Source organism: Falco peregrinus, chromosome 3 (genome assembly GCF_023634155.1).
Source record: "Falco peregrinus isolate bFalPer1 chromosome 3, bFalPer1.pri, whole genome shotgun sequence".
Classification (NCBI taxonomy): Eukaryota; Metazoa; Chordata; class Aves; order Falconiformes; family Falconidae; genus Falco; species Falco peregrinus.
In genome coordinates, this window is record NC_073723.1 from 59,315,806 (window position 1) to 59,337,734 (window position 21,929).

General features: G+C 42.4%; 1 protein-coding gene across 2 annotated transcripts in view; it reads right to left on the reverse strand.

The window, feature by feature from the left end:
• Positions 1–456: 456 nt before the first annotated feature.
• The window catches only part of DLGAP1 (DLG associated protein 1), a 430,204-nt gene continuing 408,731 nt past the window's right edge, over positions 457–21,929 (reverse strand). For both annotated transcript variants that reach the window (XM_027785332.2, XM_055800551.1), the window contains 4 exons: positions 16,539–16,957; positions 7,200–7,291; positions 4,629–4,781; positions 457–1,732 (listed from right to left, as the gene is read on the reverse strand). In XM_027785332.2, the coding sequence (XP_027641133.2) occupies positions 1,523–1,732; positions 4,629–4,781; positions 7,200–7,291; positions 16,539–16,957 (874 nt within the window). In that variant the 3' untranslated portion in view covers positions 457–1,522. The remainder of the gene's footprint in view (positions 1,733–4,628; positions 4,782–7,199; positions 7,292–16,538; positions 16,958–21,929) is intronic.

Consider the following 21,929-nt stretch of genomic DNA (forward strand, 5'->3'; position numbering starts at 1 on the left):
CAGGCTCCTCTCCAGCTCTATTGTCTGCCATTTCCCCCCACTATTAGTAAGCTACTTGGGATGCATATTTTTCATGATTGCAAAACAATGGCAGAAGCCAGGGTAGGAAGGCTTGTTGTGAAAAAAATTAAGTTCATATTGATCCCATAACTTGTGAAAAATACTTTATTGTTCTTGTTCAAATGGGTATTCTGTACTATTAAGAAGAGGCTGAATTAGAAACTTACTCCTAGATACAGACTGTTTGGTGATAAACAGTCTGAACTGTAGCATACAACTGGCTGTGGATAGAGCACAGTAAGCCTGGCCTGGAAAAGCATCAGCAGCTCCATGTACAGCATTTTGCCTACAGGTGTCCGTGTGTGGCTACGTGGACGTATGAGATCAGATGGTCCCACCGAGATTAAGACATCAACAAAACCAAGCTTTTTTTTCTTTTTTCTTTTTTTTTTTTTAAACCAATATAATCCATACAATACAATACAAGAGGAATTGACAATACAGTACAATTTTAAAAATTCTTAACACTTGGACAAGAAAATCCTTCTTTTATATTATCTCTTCAACTGTCATAGCTTCTTATCTCCTTCCTTTTCGCTCTTTTATTGCCTTTCAAAATAGATTATTTCCCTGGAAGATCGAATTTACAATCTTCTGCTGATTGAAATGTTTAAGTAGTGATTGATGAAATAAAAATGAGGCAGTTTGTGCAGCTGTGAGTGTGCAGGTATCTTTCACAGGATCTTTTATATCCCTTGCCATCTCACCTGTGGGATATACTTCCACTTTTTCACCTCCCAGAGCTGTGTTTTATTTCTCCCCCCCTCCCCACTCCCACCCCAGCCCCCTCCCCTTGTGTGACTCCTTAAATTCAGGTGAGAAGGTGTGATTCGGAGGTTTAGAATAAAGTGCGCCATCTGCTTTAAAAAAAAACAGTAATAAAAAGAAGGGAATCTGAGTCATAGCTCCTTTCATCTTTTGTGAGGAAGACGGCAGAGTCTGAAAGGATCACCCTGCATGACTGAAATTTCCAAAGTCCCCTACAGTTTGATATTGCTGTACACCGAGTAACAGACTAGCTTTAGGTTAACTAAAGATCATGAGTAAGTTAAACGGAGCATCTACTGTACAGGTGTGTGGGTGCGTGGAAGTCTGAGCGCTGCATTTATTTGTTTCAAACAGAAAAAAAAAATGGATCGTACTCGTTTACATGAGGCAAAGTGGTAGTAGCATCAGTACATGTGACAAAGCATCATGATGACATGGGCGAACCTTCAGAAAGGAAGGGTGATTAGAGGACATCTCTCGGAGGACCGACAACTACGCCACGGCAGTGAAGTTCACTGGGAGCATCGGGGCGGCTGCGTACAGAGAGAGGGGGCAGGGAGAGGAGGGGAGAGAAAGCGAGAGAGAGAGGAGGAGGAGGTACAAATACTCCATGGTGACCTTGAGCAGGAGCCTAGAGGGGCAGATTATACATGAGGCTTGTCTTGCCAGAGAGTGTCCTCCCGGTTGGATCCCTTCATAGCCTGGTCTGGGCTTCGGGGATGTATATCTCAATGCTTTCGGCGCTCTCGGTAGCTGAGTTCTGGCGGACCGATGCAGCGCGCTTGGCAGCCATCAGCCGTTTCCGGGCCTCTTGACGCTGCGAGCTTTCCAGAGAGCGTTCTCGTATGAGTGGCACCTGACCTTTCGATGGCTTCTTTGGCACTGGAGGAGGGACCCTTCTCTCCTGATCAAAGCAGAAGGTTAATGGCATTATACAGCTTCTCAGGGAAAGATGGGAAAAACTAGGATACGTCAGTAGTTAGAACACACATTTTACCTAAGGTTTGTTAGCTCTTATCTGCCTTTCTGTCTTCAGTGAACTGGCTTTTGTGCTCAAGGGTTCATAAACACAGAGCAAGGGCAAAGGGGAGGGGAGGGCCGGCCGCAGTGCTACTTCTCCGCAGGGACGGTGCGTTAAATGCCCGGCGCTGCCAGGGCTGAAGCCCCCACTGCTAACCGCTTAGTGCGGCTCCCTGGGGTGGGGGCGATCCAGGCGTCTCCTCCTGGTGTCAGGGACTAGAAAGGAGAGCATCTCGGACGCAGCCTCCTGCTGCCAGCGCAGTCGTGTGCAGCTGGGGAGCGAATGTCGCTCTTGGCAGAGGAACTTTTGAGACCTCCGACTCCTGGGCCACCCTCTTCTATACGTGTATAATGCTAGACACTCGTGCAACACGGAGATACCGTGGCTTTGGCATTCCCAGATGCAGATGGGAACTAGCTGCCTGCAGCTGGTGCGTCAGAATAAATATTTTTTAAAACCACCATATATTTATGTATATATTTTGTAGTGGCTTAATGACTGCTCAAAAATCCCACACTTTCGGTCTCACTGTGCAAGCTCGTAAACTCTAGCCTCCTGTTAAATAGGAATGACAAGCTAAATCAGCTAGAAATAGAAAAAAACTGGTAGGGAAAACTTAAAACTCATTAAGAGAACATGCATTAATCATGACAGTGGCAGCTAGCTCCAGATACGCGATCAACAAGGAGGACTTTTATGTATATCCTGGTGCATGTACACACACACACACACACACACACACACACACACACAAAACCAACAAAAAACCCCCTCAGAGAGGGATCTCTCCCGAAAAAGAAAAGTGTATTCAGGTCTGAATTTCAGGCGGCCACAAAGACTTTGTCAAGTTAATTAGATTGTCTTTTAAGTTACATCCCCTTCCAACTGTGAACACGGTCTCTGAGCGAAGGGATTTTATCACACTACAAAGGTCCCATTCTGCCCTTTCGTTTTCTTTCATGCTGCTCACAACAGCTTCCATGGCTCGAAATATAAAGGTGCTTAGTTACACTTATTCATACTTCGCTTTTTCTCTCCATCCAAGGATTAATCTATGCTGCTTACAAAGGGCCCAGTGGCAAAGGTCAAAGGCAACTGCAAATATCAATTCCACAGAAAGTTTTTTCTTCTTTTTTTTTTTTTTTTACCCTTTTTAAGAAAGGAGATCATCTGTTCCATCTAAAATCATAGACAAATACTGTTGAAACAGGAACACAGTCAGTGTAATTCTTTACAATCTTTACCTTCCTACTGTAGGTCCCTTTCTTCAGCACTACTTAAGTTCCTTTAACCCGTTATAGTCTTCTTTTTGTTGGAAACTCTTTGAAATGTTTTTCAGAAGCAAAGAAAAGGCACATTTTTTTGTAAAGAAAGCTGTCATTTCTTATTGATGCAATTGCAAACACTCGGCCTACCCGCTTTACTGTAAAAGCTAATGAAAGACCATATACCAGCATTTGTGTGCATGCATGTTTGACAGTTTTAACTTCCTTTTCTGACAGATACTGAAAAAAAAAAGAAGATAAGAAAATGACTTGCCTTCAGTACCTTGGGCTAGGAAAACACATTCCCATTCATTCCCCTACAAAACACACTAGGTGTGCACAAATGGTGTGAACATGGCACTCCTAAGTCAGGAATGAGTATTTAGTCTTGATCGGAGGAGGAGGGAGAGTGCTACCAGCACTGCCTTTGCAAGCTTCCTGCTGCAAGATTAATGGGGTTTGATATTATTATGGTTATTTGTCCAGAAGAAAACACCGCTTTGGTCATCAGCAGCCAGCTGACCGTAAGTTGGGGCAGCCCAGACTCCTGTCTGAGCCACTGTCCCTGTAAGTCACATTCCCCCTCCTTCTGGTTACCCTACCTGTTGGCTGTATTCATTGCTATCAGACCAGCCACAGTGGAAATTCAGCCATCAAATTACATACCTATTGGAGCGCAACATTAGACCGTTGATTCCTCTAGGAATGGGTCTGTCTTTTAAGGATTTTCTGAAACATTTGTGTATTTTGGCTCACCCAAGTGCTGTTTGTCTTGATGCGGATAGTGAGGAGAAAAATAAGGCAATGGTGCCAAATGAGAATGGAAAGTGAAATGTGGCTCACACTTGGAGATGTGGTAGTTTTTCATGGTGACAGAAGAAGACTACATTTAAAAGAAAAGACCAAAGCTCCAGATGATTATGCTACCTTGGGTAAACAACACTACCAGCAAAGTGAACCTGTTTATGAAATCACCCATTTAAAAAAACCCAAAATAAATAAAAAACAAACAAATGGACAAAAAAAAAAAGTAGTTCTTTCATGTAACATTTTGGAAGGCATATTTTTGATATTGCTCTGTTTGTAATCTGGTTACCAAAGTCAGCAATTATTACAGTGCTTCCCTAGTTTTTTCAGTAACACAACCTAGAACTCTTGCTATATGCAATAATATGAACCGTAAATGTGATTTATTTAATTTAAAGAATCAATATATAAGGCAGTTCCTTCCAACGATTGATCGTCTAATATGATTAAATGTAAAGCTTAACAAGGTACCACATTCCCATTATCCGTTTCACAAAGACAGATTTGGTTTAAAAATATGCCTGAAACATATTACAGATAATATCCCAGATGATTATTATGTAAACATTGTTATTACAATGAAATTAATTTGATATAAGCTTCATTTCACATTTTTAACGTCAACGCTGTAACACAGAGGCCTATTTAATCTGTCCAGTATTTGTGCAGGGTTTTAAATGAAGCATACAAAATCTACAATGTTCTACCTTCTTGTCATGAGGATCCATCTGTTTCCAATTATTGGCCTTTAACTGATGAAGTTCATCAAATTTCATACTAATATTTTCTATGGACAACTGCAGCATATCCCAAAACCCTGCTAAATCCTGGGAGGTCGGCCGTGGATGTGCATTAGGATTCTGTGGAACAGAAGAAAAAAACATGTTGGCTTTAGTACCTCTTAATGTAAAGCATTTGTACAAATGGTTACAAATCTTGCTAACAAAGCAGTTTCAGCAGACCCAAGCAATCAGTGAGGTGCAGAGAGAAGCGGAGCACTACTTGCTGGCGGGTCTTTTTCTGCTGAGTATGGCTTGGTGTTGAGCTGCTGTGCCCCTGCAAGTCCCCACACACGGAAGGCAGCAGCTGCCCCACCCCGGACCACAGGGCAAAGGCACATGGCAGATCCCCTGTGGCAGGATCTGCCTGGGAATGTTTCAGGGCACAACTGGTGATATCCTAACTGCGCTGAAATTAATCACCAGCCTCCTCTTCACTTCCATGAGGAAGGATTCCCTGCCATGTTCACACTTGTAAAAGACTGATACATGTGCAAACGTACATTTGCTGCCTGTGCAAACAGTGATATGACAATGCGTGAATGCTTTTTCCATATTGTGAGAACCTAAGGTCTACAAAAATACACCATTTCAAGTAAAATTGCCTGTTACACACCTCAGGCCAATTTTTTCGTATTTTTTTGACAAGAATAACCTCTGCAGGGTGAAAAGCTCAGAAGAGAACATGCAGAAACACAGTAGTCCCATTTTTACAGATGGATTTTTGGGAAGAGTGAGACTGGGACCCAGGTGGGGAGCATTGCTTTGTGTGTGAAAACTCAGTCCAGTTCATTAGCTTGAGAGTATTTCTCAGAAGAGCACACCTGGACCATTAGCACCTCCAGTGCAGCATGAGCCAGACGCTGAGAGGTCCTGTGCTGTCTTCGGTCCCTTTAGTGCAAGCCAGCTCTGAACATTTTCTGCATGCAGTGGACATACATGAAATGGTCCCTGCTCCGCTGGCAAAGTTTGCATGAGGGAAAGCTTTCTGTATGGTGTGTCTCTATAAGTTGTTTTCCAACTGAAACTCTTCAAATAAAATGAGATGTTGCATACACTCACTTCAAGTATGTTTTTCCATAAATGCTGAGGAGTACCTACACCAATCTGAGTCAGCAAGGTTTCATGGGTGCTGTGGCCTCATGAGATTACATTGATATATTATTAATAATTCATAGATAAAAAATTATTAAAACCTTGCATGTTGTTTTACATGGCTCAAGTTTTAAGTTTTCTCCCTCACCAGAAGCAATAAACCCAGGAGTCAGTTGCTTGCCTTACAAAATTTCTAAGTATTTGTTGTTTTCACAGATCACTTGACAGATCATTTTGACAGGATGGTTATACCACCAAAGGAGCAGTTACTGAAAACAATATAGCATATATTTTTAGATTCCTAAGGAGACCAGAGATTACACTTGAATTCCTGTTTTTTCAGTGCTCGACACTAGCAGGTTGCCCAGTTGCAGGCCTTTATTTACAAAGACGTGCAACAAGAATGCTGTTTCAATTTTTATGTCAAGAGTAGGAAGGCTTATTCAGGCAGAGCCAATTTCTGTTGCATTTGTCCACTGAGGCAGATTCTGGTTTGGGGCTTGATTTCCAGAGGTGCATTAACTGGAGTGGAAACTGATCACCCCACTCTGGTGAGTATCACAGGGTTTGATTTCCTTTCCCTGTTCTGTGTTGACAGAGCATAATGCTCTGAGCTTTTGGGACTTCTAGGAATTTATGCCAACATTGGCAATTAAATGTATTGTATCTACTCTGCAAAGATGGATTGTTAATTAAAAAGTCTGAACTTTTTTGTAAGTGCTGGCATTTTTGAGAATACTGCTTTAGATACGTGATGTGAAATGTATTTTCATTTATTAACTGAAATCTTGTTCTGATTCTACTATTACTAACAGCATAAAAATAGCAAATAATAATACTAATCATGGTAGCATAGACCAATTACATACAGTAATAATAATGATAACGTATTGGCTCTTTTCCTCTTTGCCCTTTTAGCACTTGAAAATTATTTTTCTCTCTTTCACTATTGAGGTTGTGTAACATGAAGCACAGACTTTCAGTGTCTTGATTGCCTGGTATTTCTGTCTTAATACCGGCAGCATTGGGATTACATGGGAAAGCCCCACTAATGAGACTTCTGGTCCACCCTGAAAGACCTTAAGGTCTTTTACCCAAACATCCCTGTGCCTGTGCAAACTGAACTCAGAGGTCAAGGGACAGATCCTTACTCCTCTGAAGTCAGTAGCAAAGCCTCAGCGGTATTTCACTCAAAGCGTTTTGCCTGTGGTTATTTTCAGGCTCTCAAGCTGTTGTGAAACTCATGCTGACTCTGCCAAGTTTCACAGAGTTACTCCTAAATTCATATCAAGGCCTCTACTGGAAAAACTACCATGTTAGTCAAAAAAGCCATCTAGTTTAGGTGTTATTATTCACAGGCTTAGTAAAAGGCACACCACAGTGTCTAGCAGAAAAGTTACATACCAGGTTTTCCTCGCAAAGTTCTCTGAACTGGTAAAATTTCTGGGCCATGAGAAGCTGGGCACTGCCCACTGCAGTTCGAATTTTTCCTAGAACTGAGAGAAAAACAAACGTAAGACACGATACTTTGTTGCGGGCAACCAAAAGCCTATAAAAGAGGGGAGAAAGGTGCACAGCAGTCAGCTCTGGCTTTCATAAAGCATGCTATCTTTCAGTCATGGATTAGAGAGAGGCTGATAAATCTAAGACCAGATCTACACTATGCAAAAATACTAATCTGTTGCTTCATCTTACCCTCATCCCCCAGTGAGACCAGTTGTAATGAGCAAAAAGCACTTCCATGGCAATATAAACATGGCTAATCAAAAGCCTTTACAACCTGTACAGAAAGCATACCAGAGGTGACACCTCTCATCATCACTGTGACCCAGGCTTAGGCTTTGACTACAAACCCAGCTCCGTGCACAAGGACATGCATCTTTCAAACCCTGAGATGCCTTCTACACTGTTTGGAAAACACCCTACCTACCAGCATTTCTGCCACCTCGCTTAGCAACTCGGCACCTTATTTTCAGGTTTAGCTGAGTGTTGCTTAAACAGAGCCTGGGAAAGGGAATGGTGATTTTAATCCACGCCAATGAATCTCATTTGGACCCTCTGGGTATTTTCCATGAGCACAATCTGAGATAGCTTCTGCCTTTGAATCCAGATACACAGGCATTCTTCAGGGAGCAATCACACCCTGGCCTTTCCTCCTTGCTGGTGACCTGGAGGGAGGTGTCAGTCCTAGCCCAGCTCCTGCGCTGTCTGGGGACTCCTTTGTACAGACAGCTGGGTGCTTATGGTCTTTTTGGACTGAGTGCTGTGAAGGACTGCAGTGAACCAGAAGACAGCCCGTAGTAAATGCCTCTGAACAAAACAGGCACTCGTACTGTTTTGGTTGCATTCAACCTCACTGAAACAGTGGGGTTTTACTGCTGCAAGGGGTAGTCGGGGATACACCACCCAAGACACAGGCTGGTGTATTCAGAGACCTGCATTTCCCTGGGGCTTTGCCGAATTCTGGTCCAGTGGGAGCATGTGCGTGCACATGTGTGTATGTGAATAAAGAAGCAAGCGCGCAGAAACAGAGCAGAAAGACAGACATGGCCTCAACTGGCAGTGGGACAGTCAATCCAGGAAAACGAGTGTGATTTTGGGGCCTGCTTATTGAAAAAAAATCGATGCTGTGAGCAACAAAGTGGCTACCGGGTTGTTTCAATACTCAGGAGACTTTCAATACTCAGGAAAAACAACAACAACAACAATGCTATATGCACTGTCTTTAAATAAATGGGTTGGCTTCACAGATGTATCTGGCTCCATCATTAATTTTTCCTCTCCGCTGAAGCAACTTATTATCCCCCAATTCTCTGGTTAAATGTTGATTTAAAAACTAATCTAAATTAATTTTAAAATTACCACTTCATTAATGAAAAACATTAATATCAGCCACTGTGTCACAATTTTTGCTGCTATTTCTACTTATAGATATTTGCATTGTTCTAGCCATCAAATAAACAGTGACTCTTCCATGACAAATTTACTGTCTGGATACATGAGGCAGGTGAGGGAGGAACATGAAAAACAGAGACAGGAAGTGGCCTCCTCAAGATGAGTGAGCTGTTGGCAGAACCTAGAGGAGATACTAGCTGCCATCCTCTGTACCATCCCTGGGGCACGGTCACTTTTTGTATAAAACCTAACACAAAGTTAGCAGAGCTGCACTGGGAAAATACTGGTAAGTAAGAAAAAAACAGATAAATACATAAATAAATAAATGCAACTTTGCTATAACCCCTTCTGACAACATTTTTAAGGTCTCACAGTCCCGTGACTGGCTGCAGTGCATGTCAGCAGCTTGCGACCAGAATGCCATCATGCGGTGCTTGGTAAGAGAAAGGCCTCTCTAAGGGATTTACTTCTGTAGCCACCGCTAAGCTGACTGGCACAAACACTCATGATGAACTGAAACCAGACGCACAGTAGTATGAAATCTGTGCTCTGCTCCTTCAAGGCAAGTGGCTTTTCCTTCAGCAGCCTTAAAGCTCCCTCCTTAAGGCTGCTGAAGAAAAAGTGGGATGTGGAGTTAATTTATACTTCAGATGTACAAAGGGGGGGGGGGGGGGGGAAGAGGAGGGAAGAGAGGGTCTTTTCACATTTTTTTCAGAAACTATAGGAGAGAGCTCTGTGAACACACACAGAGCCCAGACTTTCATTTTGTTCCCAGAACTCAGCTCAGGACTGCCAGGAAATAGCCGTGAGCTGGAAGATTCACTAAGCAGAATATTTTCAACATATTGCGCAGGGAGTTTTGCACACAACTCTCATTATTGTTAGCAAGGCTTGCGTGTCTAATTCTATGCGCACAGTGCTGAAAATGGACCCCTTGGTGTGTCTAGTCATTTATGCAACCCAATATGCAAACCACTCAACTGAAAGGACTTTTCAATAGTAGGAGGAGCTACTCCGGGAGCTTTCATGTGGTTCCCATTGTTATGAAAACTCTTCCCACTGAGTATATTTGGGAACAGCTGCCTCATCTGGAGCTTGGCTACTCTGATGCTTCCGAAGACTTGAGAAGGGGAGGAAAAACAGTTTCTCGACTTCTCGGGACAAAAAAAAAAAAAAAAAAAAAGGAGGGCTCTTTGTGGAAAGCTGCACCATCTGAGTTGGAAATCACATCCCAAGTACGAAGAAATGTAAATACACCTTGTTGGTGATGGATGGAAATGTGCCCCTTTCTTTGAGGGAAGAAGAGCTTAATATTCAGAGACCTCAGCAGAGGGAAAAGGAAGTCCTTGTCCTTGGCTGCCTAGCGACTGGCTATTTGCCTAAAAACCATCATCCCAGCTGACGGTGGGATGCATGCTGATGCTGTTCTCTATTGTTGCCACTTCTGCTGTAGCTGCGGCTGTATCTAGTCAAGTGTCACTGATTCCTCGCCCCTCAAAAGCAAGCGGTCTGTTAATGTGCAACCCGTCAACAACCAACTCTGTCACGGAAGTTAGCGAGGAAAAAAAAAAAAAAAAAAAAGACAAAGCATGCAAAGGACTGAAAGGAATCTCTCCAGAAGGCACAAAGCCTTATCAATAGCCTGAGTTTTGTTTCCAAACACACGTTGCTTTTAGTGTTTCAAGTGCTCATTTCGCTTACTCAGTCAAAACTTCCAGTGCCAAAGAGAAAAGCCAAGGTGTAGTAAAAAACCCAAAATGTAAAAATAGATCAGTACTTTCTTAGGAGGAAATCCTGTGAGGTTTGAAGCCAGATACCAAGAAAATAAATTGAATTGCAAAGATAATACTCAAAACACATCAGAAAAGAAGCAGAGCAATCTTTAAGAGCAAGGGAGATGTGGTACAGGAGAAAAACATAAACATTCAAATTGATGTGTTCAGCTAGTAGGATAAAAAAAAATATATATAAAAACAAGAAACCACAAAAAACCCAACCCATCAAGATGCAATCATAATGGATTTAAGCACCTATATAATGTTATTCATGTCTGCTTACTATTCCATACAGGGTTATACAGCACACTTAGCACTGTCTGAATGCCTTCCAGTAATGCATTAAGCAACGTTATTAACATCCATCATATGCTTTGCTGTCACCGCTTCCCTAGGGAGAGAAGTGTGTGTACTGCAGTGTTTTGTTTTTTATAGTTTGAAATTTTCCTCCTTCCCCCCACCCCCACCCCCCACCCCCCCCTCCTTGCTTTGACCTCTCTTCCTTGTAAATCCAGTTGTCTCCTGTGACAACTTTTCAGAAATAGACAGTTATGTCTATTCTGGAAGAACTGTTTCAGTATAGGTATTTTGATAAAATCCAGCTATTGTGGGGTGCCTCATCACTATTATTGTTCTTGACTAGGGGTTGCAGAGTGTTGTTCGAGGATAGATGCATGCCAGTGAATTTCCTTGTGTCTCTAAACCCCCAACCTGTTCTCCTTTTAAAAAGTTCTTAAATATAGACTTAGACTACATGCTGTTCAAGCAGTAAGTTCTTGATTCTCTTGGTTCTCAGAACTGCATAGGACCTACTCTGGGATTGTAGAGCTCTGTGTATCTCCTCCCTCCAAGTCTTCATGGAAAAAGAAAGAACAAAAAAACTGCAAACACAAGCAAAAAGATGGTTATATTGTGATCTGCTCTACCTTGGAAGGAGACTGTGTGTGTAACAAGGATAACAAAATACAAGAAAATAAAAACAAAAAACACCTGAAGTGATGTGAAAAGTCATCACATAGAAGCTACTGGTGTTTTGAGGAGTGGCAGCATTATGTGGCCTTAAAACATCAGCTGATCTCTGCATTTAAACGCTGATAGCCCCCAAAATCTCACAAGTGACAAAGGAGGCACTTTAGGACTGTGACTATCAAATGCCCTTAGTGTGAAAACACCTGGCTGGTAGATGTAGACAGTGTGCAAGCTAGGGAACAGAAAACCAGGGACTTGCTCATTGCCCCAGGAGCAAGTGGCAGGAACAATAGCTGAAATTACAGGGACACAGCCTGACATTTGTGTTGCAGATGTTGGCTGGCACTATGCATATGAAGCAATCTGGCCATAGAGCCGTCACAATCCATTTCCAAGCCAGGATGGACCAGCATTTTAGCCTATTCATGTTGACAGACCTACATTTAAATAATGCCAAGCATGACAAAAGCCAGGAAATTCAGAGTTAAAGCTACTGCTCAGGTTTTAAGCTCGGCTATTAAGGAGAAAACAGCCAAATGTGCAAACTATTGAAGGAGAAGTTCCTTGCTTTGAGTCATATGTACTTATAGGAGTGATCTCACTGAAATTAATAGGGCTGTCTGCATGAGTAAACGCTGTTCACTGGGAGTAAAGCAGTTTCCATGTGTTCTCTGACTTACTTGGCTTTTATTAGCACACTTCATGTTTTTTCCCTCACTAGATTGTTTCATTGCTTGCGGATTTTTCTTTTTAACTTGCTAGACTTTGGACATTGGCAGGGCTTCCAGCCAGGAGCTGGCTTTCCTTGGAGAAACCCATGTGTACGGAGAAGTCCCTTCTGGAGAGAAAGGAAAACCAGGACAAGAAAAGGCTAAATCGGGCATACAGCCAGAGGCATGTAGCCAGGGAGATTCCAGCAGGACTCGGCTACACGTCAGGCTGGTGACTGTCCCTCTGCAAGGCTGCATCAGCCTGCTGCAGGTTGAAGCTGCCTCGCTTCTTGGAGCAGCAGGGACCAGGACAGCTTGGGGGAGTCCTGCAGAGGTCTGGCAAATGGGTTTCCTTGTTCATGGCCAAGAGTGAACTCATGGGTCTCCTTCTGCCATGCACAACTATTACAAAAAATCTATTTTTTCCTTAACTTTATTCTCTTGTGTCTAGCCTTCACTCTTAAGTTTTCCTTTTAAACAATCAAACCAAACCAAAACAGCAAAAAGTGTGCAAGCATTACATAATTTGCCAGAACTGGCTGAATTTGCAGAGGTTCTGGTCCTAAGCAGCGAGGTTACTGAAGATTTGAGGTCAGCCTTTGTTCGCAGACTAGCCCAGAGGAGTATAATATACACACAAGACAGTTATAATGACTTGTCTTGTCACAACCTTGGTTTTCTGTTTTAGTTTTCACTTGATTGGCCTGACTTGTCTCACCACTAAATCCACATTACACCTGACTTGTGGTGAATCAGGCCCACTGTTCGCTTCTGATGGTTATCTTTGCATGGAAGCCACATTACAATGCCCTGTCAGAGAGACCCATTTCTGAAGGGGAGGGGCAAAATGAAGCCCTCTGGTTCTTCCAGAAAGGTTAACGCCCCCTGTGAAATAAAAGCAACAGCAAAAAATCCAGCAAAAGCCAGGCCAAGGCTGTAGGTGTATGTTCCCATGCTCATCGCTGCTGGGAAAAAAAGTGGGCAGAGGCTGCTCGCTAGCAGCCCTGCGTGGGGAGCCAGGCCTGCTAATCCTGTGTGTAAATGGTTGCTCCAGAGTCCTGAGCCAAAAGGCACCAGCGTCTGCGGTGAGGCTCTGGCTGTATGAAGTTTTGCAGGGGAGAGGTAGGAGGAGAGAGCAGAGGGTTGAGAGAAAACAAACAAAAAAAAGTAAACAATTGATTTCACCTGAGGCCTGCTCCAAAGTGTCAATCAATTCTCACAAGGTGTTTAGCCTCATATGTCTAACATCTATTTTTTTTATGAGCACCCTGGAGTTTGTAGCCAATGTCTCTGTAACAGGAAACCATACCAGGTATCCCAGCTTAAGTGTGAGTGGTATTCATCTGCCTGTTATGCATGCCACAGCTTTATCAGAAAATTATTTCAGATAAAACCAGAATATACTATACAATAAATAATTCATGGCGGAAGGGGAGCCACATTTCTCTCTATATTGGCATTTCATCGTGCAGCCACTGAACCACAGCTTGTTTTTATACACAGCAGCAGACTCCATTTCCCAGCTAGAAACATTCAATCCCATCTGGTAGATTCATTCCCAGCTAGATAATACCCAACGTATCTATGTAACATACAAGCTACTGTCAAACAGCAGTGAGCCGTCTCCCCGAGACAGCTGTTTCGCACAAGGGCCGCATTGTCTGGAGGAAGCGTGGATCGTTTTACGCGGAGCGCCGGGGGGACGAGCCCTGTGTCAGCTGCCATGGCATCGAGAAAACCTCGCTCATCACACGTTCTCGTTATTTTGTTATCTGGCCAAACACACGCTGGGGATGTCAGGTTGAAAACAAAGGATGCATTCCCTGCTCTGGTTATATTTCATTAGGAAAACCAAAGCAAACACACCTCTTCTGCTCCTTTCCTTCCTCCCCCCAAAGTTTATAGATGTATGAAAAAGACATATTTCGGGGCAGGGTTTGTAACAGCCACGCTTTTGTTTCTGGCGCTGCTGAGTGGGCAGACTGGCCCCGGCCATATGCTTTTCCTTGGCACCAGGTAGAGTGTGGCATGCTGAGCTGCAGCAGAAAGCTGTGTGCTGCCTCTGCGGGAGGCAGCTGCCACGTGCCAGAGTGGCTGATGGTGTCACACTGAAATCAGTACCTCACCAGTGACCACAAAACCCAGGTGACCCCTTTCCTCCTCCTGTTTCCAGCAATCATGAGAAGTGCTGGTCAGAAAGATGAAGAGGAGGGATTATCCACCAAACACATGCCATTTGCGCTGTAAGGAGGCACTGGGAACAGCCAGCCTAACCACTCCTTTATTTTCCCCACAACTGACTTCTCTCACTGATTGCTCAATGAAGAGCCCTTTAAAACTATCATATATCAAAGACATCAAGACACTGAGACAAAGTTCTGTACACGGATATGCATGTTCTGCATGCATCAGCCTTGTCAAATTTCACTTCATGTTCTTTTCCCAAGGCAAATACATACTTTGGTGCACAAATAAAATAGTTCTATGTTTTTCTATTATCAGTTCACAGAATCATAGAATCACAGAATGGTTTGGGTCAGAAGGGACCTTTAAAGATCATCTGGTCCAACCCTCTTGCCATGGGCAGAGATATCTTTCACTAGACCATGTTGCTCAAAGCTCTGCCCATCCTGGCCTTTGCCACTTCCAGGAGTGGACGTCCACAACTTCTCTGGGCAACCTGTTCCAGGATCTCACCACCTTCATCATAGAAAATGTCTTCCTTATGTACAATCTAAGCTGTTGCAACAAAAAGAAAGCAAGTGGGTTTTGTGGCTTGGACTTACAAAAAATGTTGCATATTTACTATTTGTTCTGTGTGCACACTTCTTTTTCAATCAAAATCTCTTAGTTTGTGGGGCTTCTTTATTACATACTAACAACAGAAAACCTTTGTATTGTTCAAAGAGGTTTTTGAATGTATTGATGATGTAAATTAAAAATGCAGTTCAAATACTCTAAAACTTGGGGAACCTGAATTGGCTTTAAAGGCTAATCCTTCTCTATTTTTCCCTCAGAAAAAAATGTTAGCCTATTATATAAAATAAACTTTGTAGAAATAGAAAATCTTAACATACCTTAAGGTTATCTCATACTTTCCATTAGAAGTCACTTTGCAGTTGCTTACAATAGTGTCTAACTTTAACTATCTAGATCAAACTTCTCTATGGGTATTTCTCCCATTGGGTTGAATGGAAAGTTCCAGCAGAAACAGCTTATGCACTTCTAAGAATTAATTTTATTTTTTTTTGCCAGTGTTAAGTCCTTTCTTTCCATAAATCAGAATCTACACATCTCAAAGGAATTCTAGCACCTTCCTTCTTGAAAGGAAGGGTTAGAAATTTGAAAGAAGCAAACCTAGAGCTGAAGTAGTAGTCCTTGCTTTGGTAGGCGCTAATTTGGGGGTTGGAAAAGGGTTATTTGTACATCCAGGAAAATATACTTAGGTGTGCCTCAATGCTACAATGTTGAACTCCCTATATGCAGCTGCTCCTTAGCGTTTTCTAGAAACTCCTTGCTAGAATTTGAAAAAGCTTAATTCACAAGGGGCGTGCTCTTAACTTTACAGGCTTACCTATGTCCAAAAGTTGACAGCTATCAATAGTACTGCTCCTTGTAATGGAAGTAAGTGGAAAAAACTTCCATTTTTACTAGTAGAAAAAATTCTTGACAGGGAGTCACATGCTCAGCAATTCTTCCCTAATTAGAGTGAATGAATGAGATGTGAGCTACCCAGCCCTTCTTACTAATGAAGGCTTACTAGACATTCCCCTTGCCTTACAGGTGGGGTAATACTTCTGGCAGCAGTGACAACTGAGGTGGAGTTTGCATGTATGTGTTTTTTATCACAGAATATGGAAAACTTGTTTTACTGGGAAGATCAAAGAGGAATGAGAACTGCAAGGAAGATGAAGGGAGGCTGGAGAGGGGAAGAGAGGGAGAACAACTTGGAAACACAACTGAAGTCTCAGTTGGAAGAAGTGCCTGAATACTCTGATGCCAATCACCATCTAAAAGGGCAACTAAAATATGAATTTAATGAAAAGCAACTAGAATCTGTTTAATTATGTTCTAAGGTTATGAGAAGTGATTTCAAATGGAAGAGTTAAGAAACATTAATACTACAAGATCCCTAACCACACTCTCCTAATTATCCATTGAACTATGCAATCCCAAAAGCTAATACCTCTGGAGTTTCAAAAGTGCTGAGCATTTGCATTCTCTGTCAACTTTAATAAGGATTATTATATACATACATACAGTCCTTTTGAGAATCACAACCATAGCTTCATTAGCTAAATAAGAAAGGTTATGATACAGAACTCACTGGAGTAAATTTGACCTATATTAAATACTTCTTTGTAGTTGCAATATTATTGTATGCAGTTACTTACTGTCCTCAGGTAAGTTGTTTTCCCGTTCTTCTCTCTCCATTTGTTGGCACCAGCCCTCCATACGATCCCTTTCTGCCTGAAGTAGCTTCAGAAACCAGTGGCCATCTCGTGGGCACACTGACCTTTGAACAGCTTCCAGAGGATCTTCAGTGATAGAGTCAATCCAGGGGTCAGGAGGAGGTAAAATTGATGGATCAAAATCAGTATCAAAGTCATCATCCACTGCACATGCGTGGTAATGGTTTCCTGACCCTTGTATGCTAACAGTAGAGGTGCTTGCATCTCGGGAAAATTGTCGTGATATTTGTCCAGAACACGTATTGTCCTCTTGAGGGTCGATTATTTCAAAATTCTCATGGAAATCCAGGTCTGCTTGCACGGCTGTTGTTACGCTATTAGAACGTGTAAACCTGCGAAAGCTTTGGAGAACACAAACATAAAATGTTTAGAAAGCTTTTTCTAGGTAAGAAAGGACTTACTAAGATTCTGCCAGTCTTTCTAAGACTGGCAGTCATGGTTCTCAGTCTACACTCATGTGCTTTTTGCATATGCTGAAACGATCAGCATAAATTTCTTTTCTCATTGCAAGCTAAAAAACAAAAATCTCTCTTTTTTCCATGCAAGCTTACTGTTTATTGAGGCAAGTACCTCTAACTGTTGTGTGGTTTAACAAAGCCAGAGGCTAGGCCAAGAGACAGCTAATAGTGTCAATAGCTCAGGATTTTAGGTTACCAATTAATGAAATGTTAAAGGGGCTCAATTTTAAGTGGCTTATCTTTCAGTTTTTGAACGTCACCCCCCTGCAATTACACACCTAAACTCATCAGCCACATTTAAAAATCATACACATGAGATTAAGAAGATAGTAATATTAATGAGTCCACTATCTATGTAATGTTATACATTCCATTTATAAAGAAGGTAAGTATTTTCAACCCAGATAAGTATTTTGTATTGCTTCTTCATAATTACTCTTTATAATTATGTGCCTGCTAATACCACTGCTCTCTCTCACAATTTTAGTGCTCATTCCCAGTGTTCAGACATTTTGTTTTTCACATTCAACCTTCAGTTTCAAAATGGTCTTCTCTTTTTCACCAAAGCTAGAACTCTCAGTTGTTGTCTATGTTACCCTCACCGTGATGGCTGCTACCCTGTAGGTAGCTTCCTCTTGCATTGCATAGTTTCCTTGTGTTGGAGCCTCTGAGGGCAGAGAGCAAACCCTGGGGGTAAAAGTGAAAACAGGGGAGAAAGGAAGTTTGGGGCTTTGGGTTTGAGTGGGTTTTCTTTAAATAAACAGCACTCCAAATTCTGCAGTCCAAGGCATCCGAGGTGAAAAGGCTGCTGGAGAAGGAGCAGAGGGAAGTATAAGGAGTAAGAGACACCTAATGCTGTTGCAGGGGGTGGTAGTGAGAGCAGATATGACAAGCAATAAGTTGTGTAGGGAATGAGTGGAAAATCTGCAGGCAAATAGTTACAGAGTCAGGGTAACTCTAGAAACTGATGCACTGAGGAACACCGGAAAACAAGCAAAGCAAACACCTGTCTTGCTCCATGATGATAAAGAAGGTAGAACCATAAAGTAATTAATGTAGACGTTACCTAAATTAGTAATATTTAGGCTTCGGAATTAACATAGTTTTAAACTGAATAGGGACAGATTCTCATCTCTTCTTCTTACTAATCCAGGATGCCTGTGCACTCATGCAGCTGGTAGTTCACTGCTAATTTGTTCATAAACTCACTTTACACTTGAAACCATTGCTAGGACCCATTTCCCTGTGATATTTTGGCTGTTTTGCCCTTACTGGTTCTATCTTTAGTTTGAGCTCAAGCAGCAATGAAAATGCCGAGGAGATAGTGGATCTGGATTTTGGGCACTATTTCTCTCCCTTTCATTTATATTTGACCTTCCACTGAAGCAACAGCTGATTAGACAAGTGTAACTGACAGCAAAACTTTGTCAAGTGTATTTAGCCTGCAGTTGGGGAGGTAGCAAATGGAAGGATGCCGAGGGAGAATTTCATGTCCGGTATACCTGATGCATCTAGGTACCTCAGGAGGAGTGCAGCAGACTTTAAGGAGGGCTGTACCAGGTCCTGTTGATAGAGGAAATTAGTGGCTGTTGATCTGAGGCTTTGAGAGGAGTAGAGCAAAAGCAAAACAGGAGTTGAGAAGGGTTCTCCAATTGAAAAAAAAAAAAAAAAGCGCCATTTCCTCTGTAGAAGAAAGCTCAAATTAACTTCTCAGCCACACTAGTCTCTGGAAAACTTCAATAATATATTGTGTACATATTTTTTTATAATGGCTTAGGGTACAAATGTGTTAATGTAGTGTCAGCCACTTGCAGTTCTTTTGAAACAGGTGTTGTTAAATGATGCAGAAGTCACAGTTATGCCACTGTAGTTTTGCATGATACGCACCAACAAACTGAAAAATATGGAGAGAGCAGAACTCTTCAGCTCAGTAGTATTTATTCTTTGACAAGCAGAGCAAAGCATTTTGCTACAGTCTGATACATCAGAAAAAATTCAAAAGGGAGGACAAGGATCATTGACTTCCATAGGAGGAAAGACATTTCTTGGTTTAGAAAACAGATGGCTGAGGAGGGGCATAGGAGACCTGTGAAGTCCTCACTGGGTGATGTTTCACCATTTCTCAGAGTGCAAGAACTGTGGGGAGGAAGGCAGCCAGTTGCAAGGCTGAGAGGTCTAAAGATTTACATCTAGTGAAAGGAAGTATTTCTTCACACAATGTGTAATTAAATTGCCACAGGATCCTGGGAAAACCAAAGGTAAAAATAGGTTCAAAGAGAACCTGATCAAATTCACAGGAGATAGGTCCAGGAAGAGCTATTGCACAGATGTCATATCTGGCTTAGGAAGTCCCTGAACAACAGACTGCTAAACTGGGAATGTCTACTGGGAGAGGTAGTGCTTTATATACACCCTTTATACTTTTCCTTTACACACACTCCTTTATAATTTTCCTAAGTGTCTGCTACTGGCCCCTGGCAGAGAAAAGCTGTTAGACTGCTATTAGTGGTTAGAAAGATTTTAGCTTTAGACTGACATTACAATGAAAATCTTTTGGTCCAATCTACCCTAGTTTTTTTTTTAAATTGCTTTAAATTGGCCACCAACCTGATAAATCCCTTATCTGCACTGAAGTGTGTGCATGCATATACACAAACACACAGACACAAAAACATGTGTGCCCACACAGACACATGCTCACACAGGATTTCTTTTCAGTCATTTAGTCAGGGTCCATTGAGAGCCAAGGCATTAGTATGCATTGTACTCTTCCACACCTCCACCTGGAGAGAAAAGCAAATGCCTTAATCCAGGCTCGTTCTTCTCCATGCCCCTACCTCCATGTTACAGCTGCCTTCTGCTTTCCCCAGTGCCCTAGACTCTGATATCCTTCTGTTCCAGGTGACCATTTGTATTTTCAGTTAACACCCTGGCTTTTCAGTGTACACCAGATCCCAAATGTAAAAACATCAGGGTCTACTTGCCAAAAGGATGTATTGCTGGAGGCACTACATTTCAAAGCTTTCAGGAGTGTACTCTTACTGGTTTCAGTATGAGGTAGTACCACCAAAACCACTCTGCTCAACAAATGAAATAGAATAACCTACTTTTTTTCTCCCCCTTTGTTTTATCTATATAGTATGCTACAGGCTTGCTCGACAGATTCTTGGCACCAGATAGTGTAACCTATATGTCTTCAAAAGAAAAACAACTTGGCAATAGAATATAGCATCAGTTGAAAATTAAAAAATACTTTCAAGGAAATGTATGTTGAATGAAATGCAGGAAGGCACCCACTATCTGCCTGCCTCCAGCACATCTATGTAAAATGCCTAATAGATGGTAATTTTAGTCTCTGACATACCTTCCTCACTCACTTCCAGGATGTTTTACTCTTACAAAACACCATTTGTGTCCCACATGCGTCTTTTTTTGTTTTGCTCTGTTAAAACTCTATACTGCAGGACTGCTGCTGAAGCTAATGCCTAAGTTTTCACTATTTCTACATGTACAAAACATTCACAGGTCTACCTAAAACTGCCACGTTTTCATAAATTGCTAGTAATCGTTAAAAACAGAGATTTGCTTCTTCCTCTGTTTTCAGTCTTGGACCTTTTGTACTCATTTGTGCCCTGCAGGCACAAGGTGTAATAATTACAGCTTCAGAGAACTGCAGCAGGTATCTGGCCTAAGGTGCAGAAAGCCATGAAACCTCAGACTGGATAAACCAGTATGGAGAACAACAGCATGATGTGTTTTGAACAGCAACAACAGGGTCACTTGTTAGCTTCGAAGTCTTTTGCTTTCTTTTGAAAAACATGTTTGCATTTGAAGTCAGATAACTTCTTTCTTTCCCCTCAGAAACCCCAAACCCCAGAAAAGAGCTAGGTTTCAAATCAACTGATGCACAGTGAGTCTCACAGGCACTTAGATTAAATTCAGCCTGTCTCACTTTACCTGTTGGCTCTACTCTTTCTTGGTTATGGACTTCTCTGCTAAGGTTGCAGTGACTGTCAGCAGAACAAAACAAACTGCAGGAGTTACCAGGTATGTACCACATCTTCTAATAGCAGGATCTTCAGCCATACATCTTCAAGCTACATGGTCTTGTGTGCTTTTCTCTATCCCTCCCTCTTCTCTCATTCACATAGTCTTTTTTCATCACCAAGAGTCTTAGCAGGGCAACTGTAATCCTTCATGGCAATATTAGAATAGACTGTTTTAGTGGGAAGGTACCTGTAATGATTGTCTAGTTCAACTGCCTGACCAGGCTGAACAAATGAAAGCCTGTTGTTAAGGGCATTGTCCAAATGCCTCTTAAACACTGACAGACTTGGGGCATCGACCACCTCTCCAGGAAGCCTGTTCCAGTGTATGACCACTCTATCAGTAAAGAAATACTTCCTAATGTCCAGTCTGAACATTCCCTGGTGCAGCTTTGAACCACTCCCACGCATCCTGTCACTGGATCCCAGGGAGAAGAGCTCAGCACCTCCCTCTCCACTTCCCCACCTCAGGAAGCTGTAGAGAGCCATGAGGTCACCCCTCAGCCTCCTCTTCTCCAAGCTAGACAAGCCCAAAGTCCTCAGCCGCTCCTCACAGGACATGCCTTCCAGCCCTTGCGCCAGCTCTGTTGCCCTCCTCTGGACACATTCAGGGACCTTCACATCCTTCTGAAATTGTGGGGCCCAGAACCGCACGCCGTACTCGAGGCGAGGCTGTACCAGTGCTGAACACAGCAGGATGATCACCTCTTGTGACCGGCTGGTTGTGCTGTTTGATGCCCCCCAGGACGCAGTTTGCCCCCTGGGCTGCCCGGGCACCCTGTGACTCACAGCAGCCTGGTGCCGACCAG